This window comes from Rattus norvegicus, chromosome 10 (genome assembly GCF_036323735.1).
Source record: "Rattus norvegicus strain BN/NHsdMcwi chromosome 10, GRCr8, whole genome shotgun sequence".
Lineage (NCBI taxonomy): Eukaryota > Metazoa > Chordata > Mammalia > Rodentia > Muridae > Rattus > Rattus norvegicus.
Window position 1 is genome coordinate 103361821 of NC_086028.1, and position 14896 is coordinate 103376716.

The 14896-nt window shown below is 48.9% G+C and overlaps 1 protein-coding gene across 12 annotated transcripts in view; it reads left to right on the forward strand.

The window, feature by feature from the left end:
- The first annotated feature begins 5677 nt into the window (after positions 1 to 5677).
- The window catches only part of Tnrc6c (trinucleotide repeat containing adaptor 6C), a 110749-nt gene continuing 101530 nt past the window's right edge, over positions 5678 to 14896 (forward strand). For 4 of the 12 annotated variants that reach the window (XM_063269255.1, XM_063269256.1, XM_039087487.2 and 1 more), the window contains exon 1: positions 5678 to 6102. In XM_063269255.1, the coding sequence (XP_063125325.1) occupies positions 6026 to 6102 (77 nt within the window). In that variant the 5' untranslated portion in view covers positions 5678 to 6025. Of the gene's footprint in view, positions 6103 to 6341; positions 6829 to 6939; positions 7474 to 7808; positions 8024 to 14896 lie in introns of those variants that run through there. The other 8 variants (XM_063269259.1, XM_063269258.1, XM_017597754.3 and 5 more) reach the window with 5 other exon arrangements.

Consider the following 14896-nt stretch of genomic DNA (forward strand, 5'->3'; position numbering starts at 1 on the left):
AGCAGTGAAACCCTAGCTAAGACTGTGTTCTAGAAGGGACACGGGTGGACTAAGGACGAGGGAGCCCTGTGTCTGGTGGTGATGACGCATCGTGCACACCCAGAAAACTGGCACAGAGTGTGACGATGGGCTCTTGGTGAACTTGCTCCTCTTTCTCAGATGCTTGAAGGTAGGGCAGCTGCAACAAGCCAGGGGAGTTCCGGCCTATTCCTCTCATTAGTCACTCTGTTGGTTCCAGCAGGAACTGAAGCTCTGAGAGTCTGATGTCAAACAGGTCTCATTCTGCAAACTGCCTCAGATATCTGCTGGTCACCCAAGCCGCCATCTTTGGGGCCCAGCACCCAACTCCTGCCCTGCTGCCTGACACACACTCCCTTTGCTTCTAGCAGGTTTGTTTGGCTCTGTGTTTTGGTTACCTTTTATCACATGACATGTGTCAAGTTCTGTCTGCAAATGTGTGCACACGTGTTCTGGTACCTATGGAGGCCAGAAGGAGGTGTGGAATCCTCTGAAAATGAAGTTACAGGTGGCTGTGAAGCATCCTGTGGAGGCTGGGATCAGTCCTGGGTCCTCTGGAAGAGCAGCCAGTGCTGTTAGCTGCTGAGCCATCTGTCCAGCCCTGTTTAGTTTATTGAGACGGTTTTGCACATAGCCCACAGGCCGGCCCAGGACTCACTGTGTAGCTGAGGATGAATCTGAATTCCTGATTCTCTTTCCTCTACCTTCCCATTTCTGGGACTACAGACGTGTTCCAGATGCCCAGCTTCTGAGGTCATTTAGACAGACTTCCACCTCAATGCCACATGCGTAGGTGAACCGGCAATACCTGGTAGGGAATCATTCGTTCCTTAATCCAACAAATGTTTATTGAATACCTGGAGTGTGCCACACACTGGAGAGTCCACAGCCCACCACACAGACACTGTTCTGCTCACGTAGAATCGACGAGACTCTTTCATAGAACAGTGGAGGGGAAGCCAGTGGGACTCTAGCCCCGGCAGAGCACAGCAGGCATTTGAGCTTGGCCTCACACCACCCAGGACAGCCAAAGAAAACCTCTTTGTTTTCCTTCTGCATTTATTCAACAAATATTTATGGGAAAATAAGAACATCAGCCTCTTCCTAGGCATTTATAATAGTCTCTAAAGTTTTAAGTTTTTAAATTGTATTACTTAGCTTACGAGTTTTTTGTGATGCGGTAGGGAGTATGTGCCTGTCATGGATTCCTGGAGTTGGTTCTCTCCTTCCCTCATCAGTGGATCCTGAGGACCAAACGCAGGTCTTCAGGCTTAGCGATAGTAAGAGCCTTTATGGATAGATCAAGCCATCTTGCTGGCCCTTAAATTTTTTACATTACATTTACTAGTGTGTGTGAGTGTGTGTGTGTGTGTGTGTGTGTGTGTGTGTGTGTGTGTGGTGTGTGTGTGCTACGACACTCATGTGGAAGTGAGGGAATAACCTGGGACACTTGACTCTCTCCACCATGGAACTGTATTCAGGCTGTTAAGCCTGGTAGTAAGTGCCTCCACCTACTAAGCTAGTCTGCTGGCACCATTTAAAACAGTTTAGGGGCCTGGAGAGAAGTCTCAGAGGTTAAGAGCATTGACTGCTCTTCCAGAGGTCCTGAGTTCAAATCCCAGCAACCACATGGTGGCTCACAACCATCTGTAATGGGATCTGATGCCCCTCTTCTGGTGTGTCTCAAGACAACTACAGGGGTTGGGGATTTAGTGCAGTGGTAGAGCGCTTGCCTAGCAAGCGCAAGGCCCTAGGTTCGGTCCCCAGCTCCGAAAAAAAGAAAAGAAAAGAAAAAAAAAGACAACTACAATGTATCCTATATCTAAAATAAATAAATAATTTAAAAAAAAAACAGTTTAGGAAGGGGCTGAAGAGATGGAGCAGTTCACGGCGCCCATACAGCGGACCACAACCTTCTGTAACTCCAGTTCTGACATCCTCCCCTGGCTTCTGAGGGTACCAAGCAAGGCGCATACGTATGCACAGAAAAAACACGCACATAAGATAAAAGTAAGTGAATCTCCAGCTGCTCTCAGAAACGAAGCTGACCGAAGGGATGCTCTCTGGCCCTGTCTTTTACAGGAGAATGACCAAAGGGAGGAGACACAGCGAGCGAATGCCATGGCACACGGCACTGAAGCAGGAGCTGCAAGAGGCGAGAAGGGAGGCACCCTGAAGGCTGAGCCTCCCTTGGACGGGTGTTAGTAACAGAGGCACAGTGGTAGGCACTATCTGAGAAACGTCAAGCGTGCCAAGCCCCCATCCAGTGCAGCTCATTCCCAGAACCGATGTTCACAGGAGCCCATCACGTGGAGTAACTGGGCCCTGACGGCCTAGCCTCCATAGTGGCCGAGTCTACATCTCTCTGAAATGTCTCCACTTGTGTTATCGTTGCTGCTGTCCCACCCGAGCTTCCCTTTGTTCTTCTTTCAACAAGTAGTTATTAGATACCTACTGTGTGCCAGGCGGGATAGAATGGCAGTCGGGAGAGGGAGGTTGAAGCGCAAGGGAGAGAGACAAGCAGTCACCAGGACTCAGACGGAAATGGAAGGAAGTAAAGAACAAATGAATGATGATGAACCGAGTGAATGACCGATTGTTTGAGCAGCCATATGACCCTCACTCTGATTTTCTGCCACGGGACAGCCTAGGAAGCCATCGCTTAGGGCAGCTTTAATCATGTCACCTTCCTGCCCCAAACTTCCAGTGGCCGTGTTCTAACTCCTAACCGGATGGCTCTCTCCTTTGTTTCTGTGAAGCTAGGGAATTGAACCTGAAGGGCTCAGACATGCTACACAAGCGCTTTGAGCTGTCCCTCCAGCCCAGCCTTCCGGCTCAACACGCTCTGCTTCCAGCCTAGCTCTCTACTGTGTTTCCTTCTCACCTAAGGGACAGTCTATTCATCTTGTGTTTGTTTTTACCTGTTTAGAAACTTCCAACCTTTCTAGAAACTCCTATACTTTGGAGAGTATTGCGGTGTTGAGATCTTATGGGAGGGGCAGGAACACTAGAGGCTGAGGGGGGTGGTACAGAAGAGCCAGAGCTGGACCTATGAGGCACATCGACCCTTCCCTCCCCAACTCGCTTTTGGTCATGGTGTTTCATCACAGCAATCGTGACCCTGACGACAAGAGCCACCCACTGAAGCGAGACGTCGTGACGCCGGGTCAGAAAAGTTATGAAGGAAGAATGTGACACTGTTGACAAATGTGACGGTGGAGATGGATGTGGAAGCATCTGTGACTCTAGCACTCAGAGGCTGAGGCAGGAGGAAGGAGGGTTCAAAGCCAGCTTGAGTTCAAGGCTTTATCTTCCCACCGCCAAAACAAAAAGGAAGGGAGGGAGGGAGGGAGGAAGCAACAACAAACCCCACATAGACATGGCAGCTCCCGCCTATAGCCCCAGCACTCAAAGGGGCGAGGCGGAAAAAGATTGCCACAGACAGGGAAAGGGGGAAGGGGCGACAGAAAAGGGCCAGGGAAGAAATGGAGAACCAAAGAGGCAGAATTGTTTTTATATTGACCACGCCCTGACTGTCGGCAGTCCAGGCAGGCAGAGCTTGAGACGGATGCCTATTTGGTTTTGGTCTGTGTGAGTTCTTGCAAATATTGGCTCAGTGTGAGTATTGGGATCAGAGAGGCTGGTCTGGAGTGAGCTCAAATAGCGAAGTTGGGAGTTCCCAGTTGTGATAGAAAGGCCCATTCCTCGTTTACCACTCACTGGCTTTACCTTGAGTACCAAAGCTGCGAAGAAGCCTATGGAAGCCTCCAGCCTGCCATCTAATCTCTCTCCTTCCTCTAAAGCCTGAAACTTGACTCTCCTTATCTCTCTCCAGGGTACACCAGATTACCAATTTGGTGGCACCGAATCAGAGAGATGGCAGTACCTCTAAGCCACCCGCCTGTCATCACAGGGTTCAGATGACTGGGCTTTGTGAAGTGCTCAGGACCCTGTGTGGATGACCTCCTCATTGTGACTTGCCAGTCATCTTGTGGCTCACCCCGAGTCTTTGAGGATAGACCCGAGCATGCCCAAGGCCTCTGTTTCTACCATGGCCTCTACCTCAGTCTTTACCCACCACCTACTAAGACTAGGCCATACACAGCCTCATCTCTGTTGCCCCACGAGTCCTCCTTAAGCACACCAGAGTCTAAGTAAGCCTCATCTTCGAGTGCATCCTCTCTGTCTGACTTCCACTGCCATTCTCCATTGCTTGGCTCCTGTCCACAAAACTTTACTGGGCTCCTCCCCAGCTGATGTATGTGGGCCTTCCGATCCAGATTATCGGCCACATTTTTTAGGAGAGTTCACAGTATCCAAAGCCCTGCTGTCTTCAGCAGCGTGACTTACTCTCTGTGATTTGTCCCCACCCATCACCTATTCCTCAGCTGTTGCAGACACAGACAACACAGTGCTCCAAGTTTCCTGTCTCCCTGCTGCTTGCTGTTGCTTCTCTCTTCGGTGTCCTTCCGTGAGCTTCTGTTACTGTTTCCCTGACCTCCCTCAAGGCTCAGGCTGTAGGTCCTCTGGGAAGGTCTCTAGGAGACAGGCTACCTTCCTGAACATCTTCACGGAAAGTAGTCGTATTTTTTTGTATATTGTGTGTATATATACATGCGTGTGGAGGTCAGAGAACAACCTCAGACGTCTTCTGCCTTGAATTTTGTCTTTGTCTCACCATGTAGCTCTGGCTGGCCTGGAACTCCTCATAAAACCAGGCTGGCCTTGAATTCAGATGTCTGAATTTAATGATGCTGAGATTAAAAGTATGCATTGCAACGACCAACCACCTTGTTTTTTGAGTGAGGATCTCTCACTGGCCTGAAACTTGCCAATTAAATTAGGCAGACTGTATAATGAGCCCTGTGGAATCTGTTTCTGCTTTCTCAGCAGTCTCAGTATTGGTATGTAACTTTAAGTTTTTGTGTGTGTGTGTGTGTGTGTGTGTATTCAGGTGCGTGTGTATGGGCATGCGCTAATGCTTTGAACATGCTTGACAAGGACTCTACCACTGAGCCATACTTCCAGCTCCTCAAATATTCTTTCTACTACCACAGGTCCATCTATCAAACTATGAGTCTAATTTTCATTTCCACCTTTTTACCTTTTTTTTTTTTTTTTTTGGCTGGTGTTTGGATATCTAAGGTAGGAAGAGATGTTGTGCCAGGCTAAGCTCGAAGGAAGGGGATGGTAACAAAGGAAGCTTGAAGAAAGGAAAGGTCATGGTCACAAAGTCGATGGCAAGGACAGATGCTAAATGATGTCACTTTGGTTCAATATTCCGATAACTGAAGTTTACAGTGTTCCGCCTAGACCCTGGGCTCCTCATGGATTTAGCAGTTTATCTAGTGCACGCTGTGTATCTGCGGGATGCTATTTACGCTTCTTCCTGGATCATGTGATAATATCTGTACTTTTGAGACACACAAAAGATACAGGTTCTCGGCAGTCAAAAATTAAACTGAAGTCAATAAAACGCTGAATAGAAAAGGGGACGTCTCTGTGTGAGATCGGATCTTTCTAGGGGATATGGGTTTTCAGGATGAAAAATACACAACACAACAGACGTTTGAAGATGACTTCGGAAAGTGAATCTGGAGATCCGAAGGCTTAAAATATAAAAGAAGAAAGGAGTGTACAGAGCTCGTGGGACCCTGAAGGGAAGTGAGAGCAGGAAGTCTGTTGTGTCCCTTTCCTCCACAAACATTTCAAAGCTTGACACTGGCCACAGCAAAACTGTGTCTCGAAGGGACTGGAGGGACTAGAGCGTTGTCTCTTCTTCCAGACAGGGAATGGCCTCTTACAGCACCGACAACTTTCAGAAGCATCGCGATCTTCCAGAACAGCAGGGTCGGGGGTGGTGGTGGTGGAGAGGAACTAGGCTCCTTCCATCACCTTCCATGAATATGGAGAAAATTTCGAGCTTTCAAAATCTTCCGGTGGCTTGAACCCAAACTTGAAACTACGGGGCGCACAGGGCTTCGTACCTTACCTACCACGGATTATTATGTATATGAATATCGAGGAGGAGCCAAGGAATGGAGGACCACCGCGGGCTACCGAGAGCCAGGAAGGAAACGCGAGGTGTGTAGTCGCAGCTCAGTGCTTGGGGTGGGCAGGTTGCAAGCGCTGTGGGGTGGGGGAGCTGCGGGGAAAGCAAGCCTCCCCGGGGGGCTGTTTCGGCAGCCCGGATTGTTTGGCTCGCAGCGGGGCAATCCCCGGGGAGCCGCTGAGCAGAGGGGGGGCAGGAGGCTGCCGCCAGGAGCGCGCAGCGAGCTTCTAGGCCGCGGCCCGCGCACGTACGTGTGTGCACCGTGGGGAGGTACAGGGCGTGTGCACGGCACGGGCCGGAGGCGCGCCGGTGCGTGCGCCAGGTTCAGGGCGCCGCTGCGCAGAGGGCCAGCGCTGCCGGGCGAAAACGCCGCGCGAACCCGGGACACGGCAGGGGGCAGAACCGGAGAACGGAGGCGGCTACGCCAAACTGAGTTTGAGATCCTCTGGTGCGCACGCTAACGTGGAGTCACAGTGCCCAGAAACGGAAAGGAAAGCGGCCACGGGTGAATTCCGCACGGCTCTCCGCTCTGACTGGGAAGGAGCGCCAGAACCGAGGAAGGCGCGCGTCCGAGGCGTCTGAAGAACGCGCAACACGCACCCCGCGCGCTCCCCGCGCGGTCTGGGCAACCACAGCGCGGGCGGGTATTAAGGGAGAAGGAGGAGGCGTGGTCTTTTCGGGAAGAACCAATGGGATCGGGAGTACTGTCTGGAGGCGGAGCTCATGATCAGAGCGCTGATTGGCCATCCCGCCCTCCGGTATGCAGATACGGTGGGAGTCACGTGCCGGGGGCCGGTTCGACTTCCTGTTGGAGGCCCACGCGGGGCGGGGCCGGGGGCGCGAGCGCCGCGTCTGGCTGGAGCGGGGGGAGGGGGGTTCTTGTCAGTTAGAGCAACAAGATGGCCGCGGTGGCAGCTCCGCACCTCAGCGCGACGGCCCCGGGAGCCGCAGCCGCCGTCGCTGTCCGCGTCGCCGTGCAGCCCTGAGAGCCGCCGGGTCACCCCGGCCGCCCCCGTGACAGGCGGTCCCCGCGCCGTCGCGCTCCGGCCGCCGCCGCCGCGGGCCCGCTCGAGCCGAAGCCTGAGGCGGAGAGAGCGGAGCGGCCCCGCGCCCAGCCGCCCGCCGCCGTCGCCGCCTCAGACCCGGGCTGCATCTGAGCCGCGGCCCGTCGAGACTGAGGAGCAGGGCGCGTCGCGGCGTCGCGGGCACTGGACCTGGACCTGCCGGGACGTGCCGCCGCCCACCCGCCGCCCGCGCCGGGACTCGATCCCGCGGCGCCGGCACTGAGCGGGCCCCCGTCGCCGGAGCGCCCCAGAGGGCCCCGGGCGGCCGAGAGCGACCTCTCCACCGCCAGGCCCGCGCCGCCGGAGCCCCGCGGAGCCGCCGCCGGGGACGGAGCCCAGGTGAGAGCGCCGCCGCAGCTGCGCCCGGAGGTCTCCGGGCCCTTTGTTCGGCCGAGCCGGAGCGCGGCGGCCCCGAGCGACCCGCGTGCAGCGCCGGCCGGTGCTGACGGGCGGGAGGAGAGGCACGGACTGCAAGCGCCTGGCCGGGCGTGCGGCATCGGGATGGGGGACCCAGCGGTCGGACGCTTAGCCTTCCCCCCCGCGCTTGCTCGCTCTCTCTCTTCTTTAAACTAACGCAGTGGATGAGATCCGCTCTCCTTGCACGGTCCTCTGTAGACCGTGCGTTTCCAAAGGGTGACATACACCGATCCGCAGTGTGGCGTTGTTTGGTGAGCCATGGGCGACCCCAAGGGCCCCCTGCGGTTGTGAAATGAGGTGGATTTATTTGTAACGGTGTTGCAAACGGACTGCGGAGTGCTGCGTGCTAGGAGGACGCATCGCCACCGCCGCCGCTGCAGCTACCCCGACCCGGTTAACAGATTAGGAAACCCGAGCGCCCCGACGCTGCCTCTGCTTTTAGGATAGCTTGGTCCGTGGCTTCGCCAAGTAGGTAAGATGTAAGAAATGTCTCCCTAGCAGTTAAAAACCTGATGAGGACCTGAAGCTGTCCCCCACCCCACCCCCACCCCCTGTGCGTTGGCCGGGCGAGGAGACGGTTGGCGCGCGCGGTGCGCGTCGCTGGAGGAATCCTGATGAAGGATGGTGCTGGGATGCTGTGCGGGAGCCCTGGGAGGAGGAGCCGGCGGGGCTCGGCTGCACCTATGGTGTTCGGAGACATCTGACAGTGCTGGTGCCTCCGTGTGTTACTAGTTGAGTTGTCTCCAACCTTTGCCTTCGCCCGATGAAACCTCCATTTGAATGGTCTGCTCGTTGGCTTCTGGGCGTGAAGCATAGGTTCAAACTCAAAATGGTGCTCCATTGATGGCCAACTTGGGCATCTTGAAGGAGTTGCAGGTCGGAGTCTCCTGGCTGGTTTGCTCCATTGTACTGCCTAGCTTTCAGGGGTAGTGGTTGTTTTCTGGGTATCTGGTGTGCACATTAAACTACCTTGAGCCAATATAGGAAGTCCGTTCATTACGTCTGACACCTGACTGTATACGCTGTTATTTTATGCACTTAACTGTTTTTGGACTGGGGTAACTATGTGAATCAGTTGAGACTCTAAAGATGTGACATGAGTGACTTCAGAGGACAATTTGGACTATGTGGGAGTGCTGGCAATTATATTCCTGGATTGCAGACCTCCTTCCCTACGAAATGAGAGGCCGAGTTAGATAAGACAGCCCAAGCCAGTTGAACTTGGCTGGCAGAGGGCACCTTGAAGAAAATTACATTTTTCCTGAACAGAAGAGGTGAGCCTTGCTTTGGACATTTCAGTGTGGCACTCATTAAGATGCTTTTATTGAGGAAATGAGGCATCTAAATACAGGGTTCTGTTACATTGATGGAATTGATTTTATTCATGGGGGAGGAATCTAGAATAGTTGGGATTTTGTTTACCCATACTGAAAAGTTTTCCCCCTACCAAAATATTTTAGTACTTGTGTTTTCATAAGATTCTTAGAGTCTATTTTTATTTCATATTTTGAGTAATGAGAAATTAATAGTTCAGAAGGTAATAGTTAAATTGTGCATTCTACAGATATGATTTAACTATATGGATCTGATTTTAAAACTATGAATTTAAACTCATGCTTCTCGTCCAAAGCAATCTGACAGTGACCTCCCATGTGCTAGTAAACTGTCAGAGTTTAGTCCCTGAGATTGGCAAAGGTTTAGTCTTAATTCCATTTTGGGTTCTTGTGTTTTAGTGTTTTGGTGGTTATCGGGACTCTAGTAAATGGTTGTCTTCCTCTTTATGTTTAGTGTTGTGTTGTCGTAAGGAACAGATATACTTTTAATAAAAAGGGTTATTTTGTAACAGGTTTATATTTATGTTTAATTGACTTGACATTTTGGAATAAGTAGTTAAGTGCTGGGTGTACTGGAGTAGGGTGCATTGTTTCAGTTGACATTCTTGGATAAAAAGTAGCCAAGCTAGTTGGAGATTTTTGAAACTTTTTTTTTTCTCTTTTTCGGAGCTGGGGACCGAACCCAGGGCCTTGCACTTGCTAGGCAAGCGCTCTACCACTGAGCTAAATCCCCAACCCCGATTTTTGAAACTTTAAAGGACAGTATTCCTCATTGCTCCACCTTTTTGTTATGCAGTGGCCTTTACTGAAGTAATTGTGTGTACTTCCAAATACTATTACCCAGAACTAAGCCTGGAGGAAATCAGGACTGGGGTGAGGGGCAGCTTTTTCCTCACTGAAGGGAGCTTTATGTGGAAGATAAAATTTCTGTAATACTGTCTAAGAATCGAGTGTCTGTATTTTCCCACATATTCAGAGCCACCAGCTAAGGAGAAAGAGGTCCTGCCTGTGAACTTACTCTTGCTGGACCCAAGTTGACATTGGCAAGGGCAGGTGTGTGTGTATGTGTATGTGGGGTGTGTGTGTGGGGGGGTTGGCAAAATTAGTGGCATTACTTTTTTTGGTGATTTGGTTTGAATGTGTTAAGTGTTTTGGCACTATATTTCCATTACAACCTAAAATGTTAAGGTTGAAGAGCTGTTTTGTAGTCTGCTACCTTCTCCAGTATGAATTAAATCAATCATCATTGTGTGATCAAGGTGTGTGTGTGTGTCTGATTGTGTGTGTGAGTGTGAGATTGTGTGATGACTATGACTTAGTCAAGACTTACTATGCAAAGATGATATTTGATAAGATTTTTTAAATTTTATTTTATGTACCTTGGTGTTTTGCCCACTTGTGTGTCTGTATTAGGGTGTTGGATTATCTGGAACTGGAGTTATAGACAAGTTGTGAGCCACCATGTGGGTGCTGGGAATTGAACTCAGGACCTCTGGAAGAACAGCTAGTAGTGCTCTTAACCTCTGAGCCATTTCTATAGCCCCTGAGGAAATTTTACAAGAAAGGAAATTGGTGCTTTGGGGTTGAGGACTTTGGAGAAAGCATGAAAAAGATGAGGCAGGATTACAGCAGTTCTTGGGGCCAAGTGGGGTGTGCAGTGGGGGAGCAGGAGGTAGAGCCCCATCAGGTAGGACTAACTAGGAAGGTTCCAGAGGAGCCCAGAAAAGCCAGGTGGCAGTTTTTGTGTGGATGGGTTTGGATTCCTTTGACTGGTATTGTTTCTAGGCAGTCAGATAGGCTCTACCTCTCATTCAGGCTTCTTTCAGACTGAGGAGGCTTGAGAGATGAGCAGGTGACAAAGTCCTCCGTCAAAGTAAGTGGTTTCAGTGAAGGGGATGTACAGATACTAACATCTTACTCACTGCATTTGAAGACACATCTTTGAGTACAGAGAATGGAGTATCATTTATGAACTATTCAGCATTTAGGGGTAGATTTTTACAGATTTACTTTCTTTAAGCCAGTTCGGTTATGCAAAAATAAATTTTTACAAGTTGGCTTTTAAATACTTGTGCTGTTGTGAGGAGAGTGTTTCTTACAAAAAAATATACCTTTTAAAAATAGACTTTTAGGGGTTGGGGATTTAGCTCAGTGGTAGAGCGCTTGCCTAGGAAGCGCAAGGCCCTGGGTTCGGTCCCCAGCTCCGAAAAAAAGAACCAAAAAAAAAAAAAAATACATAAATGCATTACAGTTAAAATAGACTTTAACACATAAATGTATTCCTGTTGACACATTTTCAGGCTATACACAATTTTTTGTAAGTATAATTACTTACAAATAACAAAGATTACTTGCTAGAAATGATTGTGTAGCCTTACAGAGACTGCATGTAAGTGATGTGAAACAGATAAGTGGTAACCTCTGTCCAGAGTGTGTTTGGTTTATTTTCATCCTCCACTTCGACAGAACAAGGTTTTGAATGTTCTGAGTGCTTTGCAACTCCATACATTTGGGCCATTTTTGGAATTGCACTAAAAGTGACTTCTTGGCATCCTCACATGCTTTCAGAGGATGAAGAGGCTATGCGGGGATGGAGAGCTGTGTGTTAATTTAAGAATGCATTCCTCCCGTGTAGCCCTCAAAACACTATAGAGTTGTGTGCAGAGCTAGACAGTCTGGGCACCCAGCCATGAAACATCCCTGAGGCAGTGCAGACAGTGTGCACACTCTCCTGAGTCTGCCTTCACAGCTGCACACCACCACAGCAGAATCAGCCCTGTGAAAGCAGCCTTCGTACTCCTGTGAATTTTGTGGCTCTCAGAGTCTCGGTTATGATATAGTTGTGATTTAGAGTGGATAAGAATGTGGCTTCTGGAGTATATGTCTCTTACAGGCCAATGAATTTAAATGCTTTCTCTAGGAATTAGAATATGGAGTTGTCACCACCACATACACCCCTCCCTTGGCCTATTTGTTGCAACACATCTTTGCTGTTACAAACACATGAGCTCACCTGGCCATGTATAGTCACAGGCTGAGGAGTCCTTTGGGAGATGCTTCCCCAGAGAGAGGCTGGGTTGGTTGATCTTTCCATTTTGCTTCTTCATAAACCTTTCTGCCACAACAGTTTTTAAATTGTCAGTTCTCTGTCACTGAAGCTGGTAGCCATCACCTTTTTGTATAATAAGTGATCCCCCCAGGAGCCTTCAGTCTAACTTCTTTAGACCTCTGGCAGACAATATTCTTTATAGAGTCCTGCTTTCTTCCTCAGAATGCTTGAGCTGTGGACCTACAGTTTAACAGCATCAAGTCAGGCTATTCTCAGCACAGAAAACTATCCCTGGTGAAGTCCTTTGCCATCATGCACAGTCTTTTGGCAAGACTGACACCAAATGCACATTCCTGGCAAAGTGGTTCTTGAGAATGTGTCCTATTCTGTGTGTTCTGTCTAGATGAGTAAGACTAAAATCCTTCACAGCAAAACTCACTTGTTTGGTTGAGCCTGACAAAGATATTGTGTACTTTTTATTCCCAAAGATCATTTCTTTTTAATTACTCTTTGAACTGAGCAAGAGAATCCAAGGTAAGTTAGCAAGCAGGAATTAAGCTAGATCTGCAGTTAGGAGCTGGACGCTCAGGCCCCGTGGATTACCTTCTTGCTAGGGCAAGAGATCAACAACAGAGTTGTTCGGAAGTTGTGGGAGAGGGGTGCAGGAGTACTCCTGTTTCCTCATAGTCAACATAAAATATGACAAGGAACAGACCTGGTAAGCTTTTTTCTGAGTGAGAGGCTGTGGGCTGATATTTGGAGCAAAGCTTCTCTTCGGTCTGGGAACACCCTGAGGAAAGAAAGTGGTGGTTCTGTGTGCCCTGGTGTCACTGAATTGCTGAGGACTGCTGTGGGGTGGGAATGGTGGACAGTGTTCTGTCACTCCAGTCTCCATTTAAGCAAAGTCTTAAAGAGTGCGTGACTAACAAGCAGTCACTGTGGCTCCATGTCAAGATGCAGTCCTTCCTATCTACAATACTCCTTGAAAGTGGTTGCTCTTATTATTGGTTCCATTTCACAGATGAGCAAGTGGAAACAGAGAAAGAAGTAATTTCCATAATATCTACAGTTTGTAAAAGATCTCAGATTTCAAGCTTATTGTACCTGGAAGCCCTCACATATAGAAATCGTATAGCTTTTAAAATAGACTCTTATTCTCACTTCCTGTGCATGGTGTTCCACCCTTCCTGCTGCTAGCATTGACAGCATGCTCTCCAAGACTTTCCTTGTACTAATTAGTAAGTGGGGTCTTCTGGTCATGAGAAACCTTGGCTGGTGTAGACTGTCTTGCTGGCTATTAGTCAGCTGTGGTATGTGCCTCAGGTCCTCTAATGCCAGCCCTTTTTGTTCCCTGCTGCTGCTTTCAGTGTACACAGCCACAGTGAAAAAAGGGACTTCTAGATTCCCTAGAGTTAACCTGCTGATGTTGCTGTGTAAAGAGAGAGCCTTATCAGGAAAGGTTACAGGAAACCACTTATTCATACAGGAATTTGGCAAAAATCTATGATGGTGTATACTTATATTGTTATATATTTACTGTATCCTGTTTGTAAGGGTGAGTTTCAAAACATGCCTGGAGAAGTCCAGCCCAGTATTCCCCAGTCTTCCATGACCGCCAAGCAGTTTTCCCCGAGACTAACTTGTAGTTCAGGAGAGCTGCCCTTGGGAAATGTCTTGGGCACGCCCATCACTCAGGAGAGAAAGTGGGGTGATGGGGTGCTGGTGTGGACACACAAAACTTGACTTGAAAAGTCTTGGTCATCAAAGCCGGAACTTCCTTGGAAGAAAGTGATGACTCGGCAAGGAGACAGTGAGCAAACCAAGTCTGGAGGAACACCACAGCGGAGACACAGAGGGACTCAGAGTACCTACTGATCTACATGAGCACTGGGACCCAGCTTTTGTATTATTAGTGGGTTTTGTGTTAGCTTTGCGTTGGTAGTGAGGCTTAGTAGGGACAATATCGGGTAGAACCATAATTGTTTACATGCTTGGACACTATTGATGGTTGTTGATGCTCTTGACATAAGCAGTGATGGATGAGGACCATTTCTTGATTTGATGTAGTGTTTAAATTGTGGGTAGTGTGACTAGCTGTGTGAGACAGGTGGCCTGGGTTGCACGAAAATAGGGTGCAACTGAGAGATGTTAAGAATTTGAAGGCCAGAATGCAGAGGGATGCTGTGGGTTGTCAGAAGGAAGGAATTCTAAGAGGTGAAGCCCTTGGCTTGCTACTCTGTAGGGTGTGCCTGGGGGCCTAAAATTAAGTCCCTAAGAAGCTATGTTGAAATCTTCTAAATACAGTGCATCCTTGGTAGATATGGTTGGGGCAAGAGAGCTTATTGTGTGAGGTTTTGTCCTGGGGTAGAAATTTCCAAAACCCAGTCATGCAGTCAACAAGGTGAGAGTGCGATTCTGCTGTTAATTATGGTGACTGCTGTCAATGAAATCAAGTTTTATGAGTATTCTACTGTAAGAAACTGACAGTTTACACAGCATTTCAAGATGTACTTTTAGCTCTGTGGACATGGACTATTGACCAAAAGGAAGAAAAAGCAAATATTTTCAAAGCTACACAGAAGCAGAGTTGAGTTATCACATAAATATTACAGTATAGCTACCTTAGTTTTGTTGTTGTGTTTTAGGTTACAACATTTTTTTTTTAAAGATTTATTTATTTATTATATATAAGTACACTGTAGCTGTCTTCAGATACACCAGAAGAGGGCATCGGATCTCTTTACAGATGGTTGTGAGCCACCATGTGGTTGCTGGGAATTGAACTCATGACCTCTGGAAGAGCAGTCGGGTGCTCTTAACCGCTGAGCCATCTCTCCAGCCCCAGGTTACAACATTTTATAGGTTAGACAAACATAACTTCATAAACTTCAGGAGCAATACATTCTTGTTTAACAAAGACAAAAAAAAACCCAAAACAAACAAACCCAAAATATATTCTAAT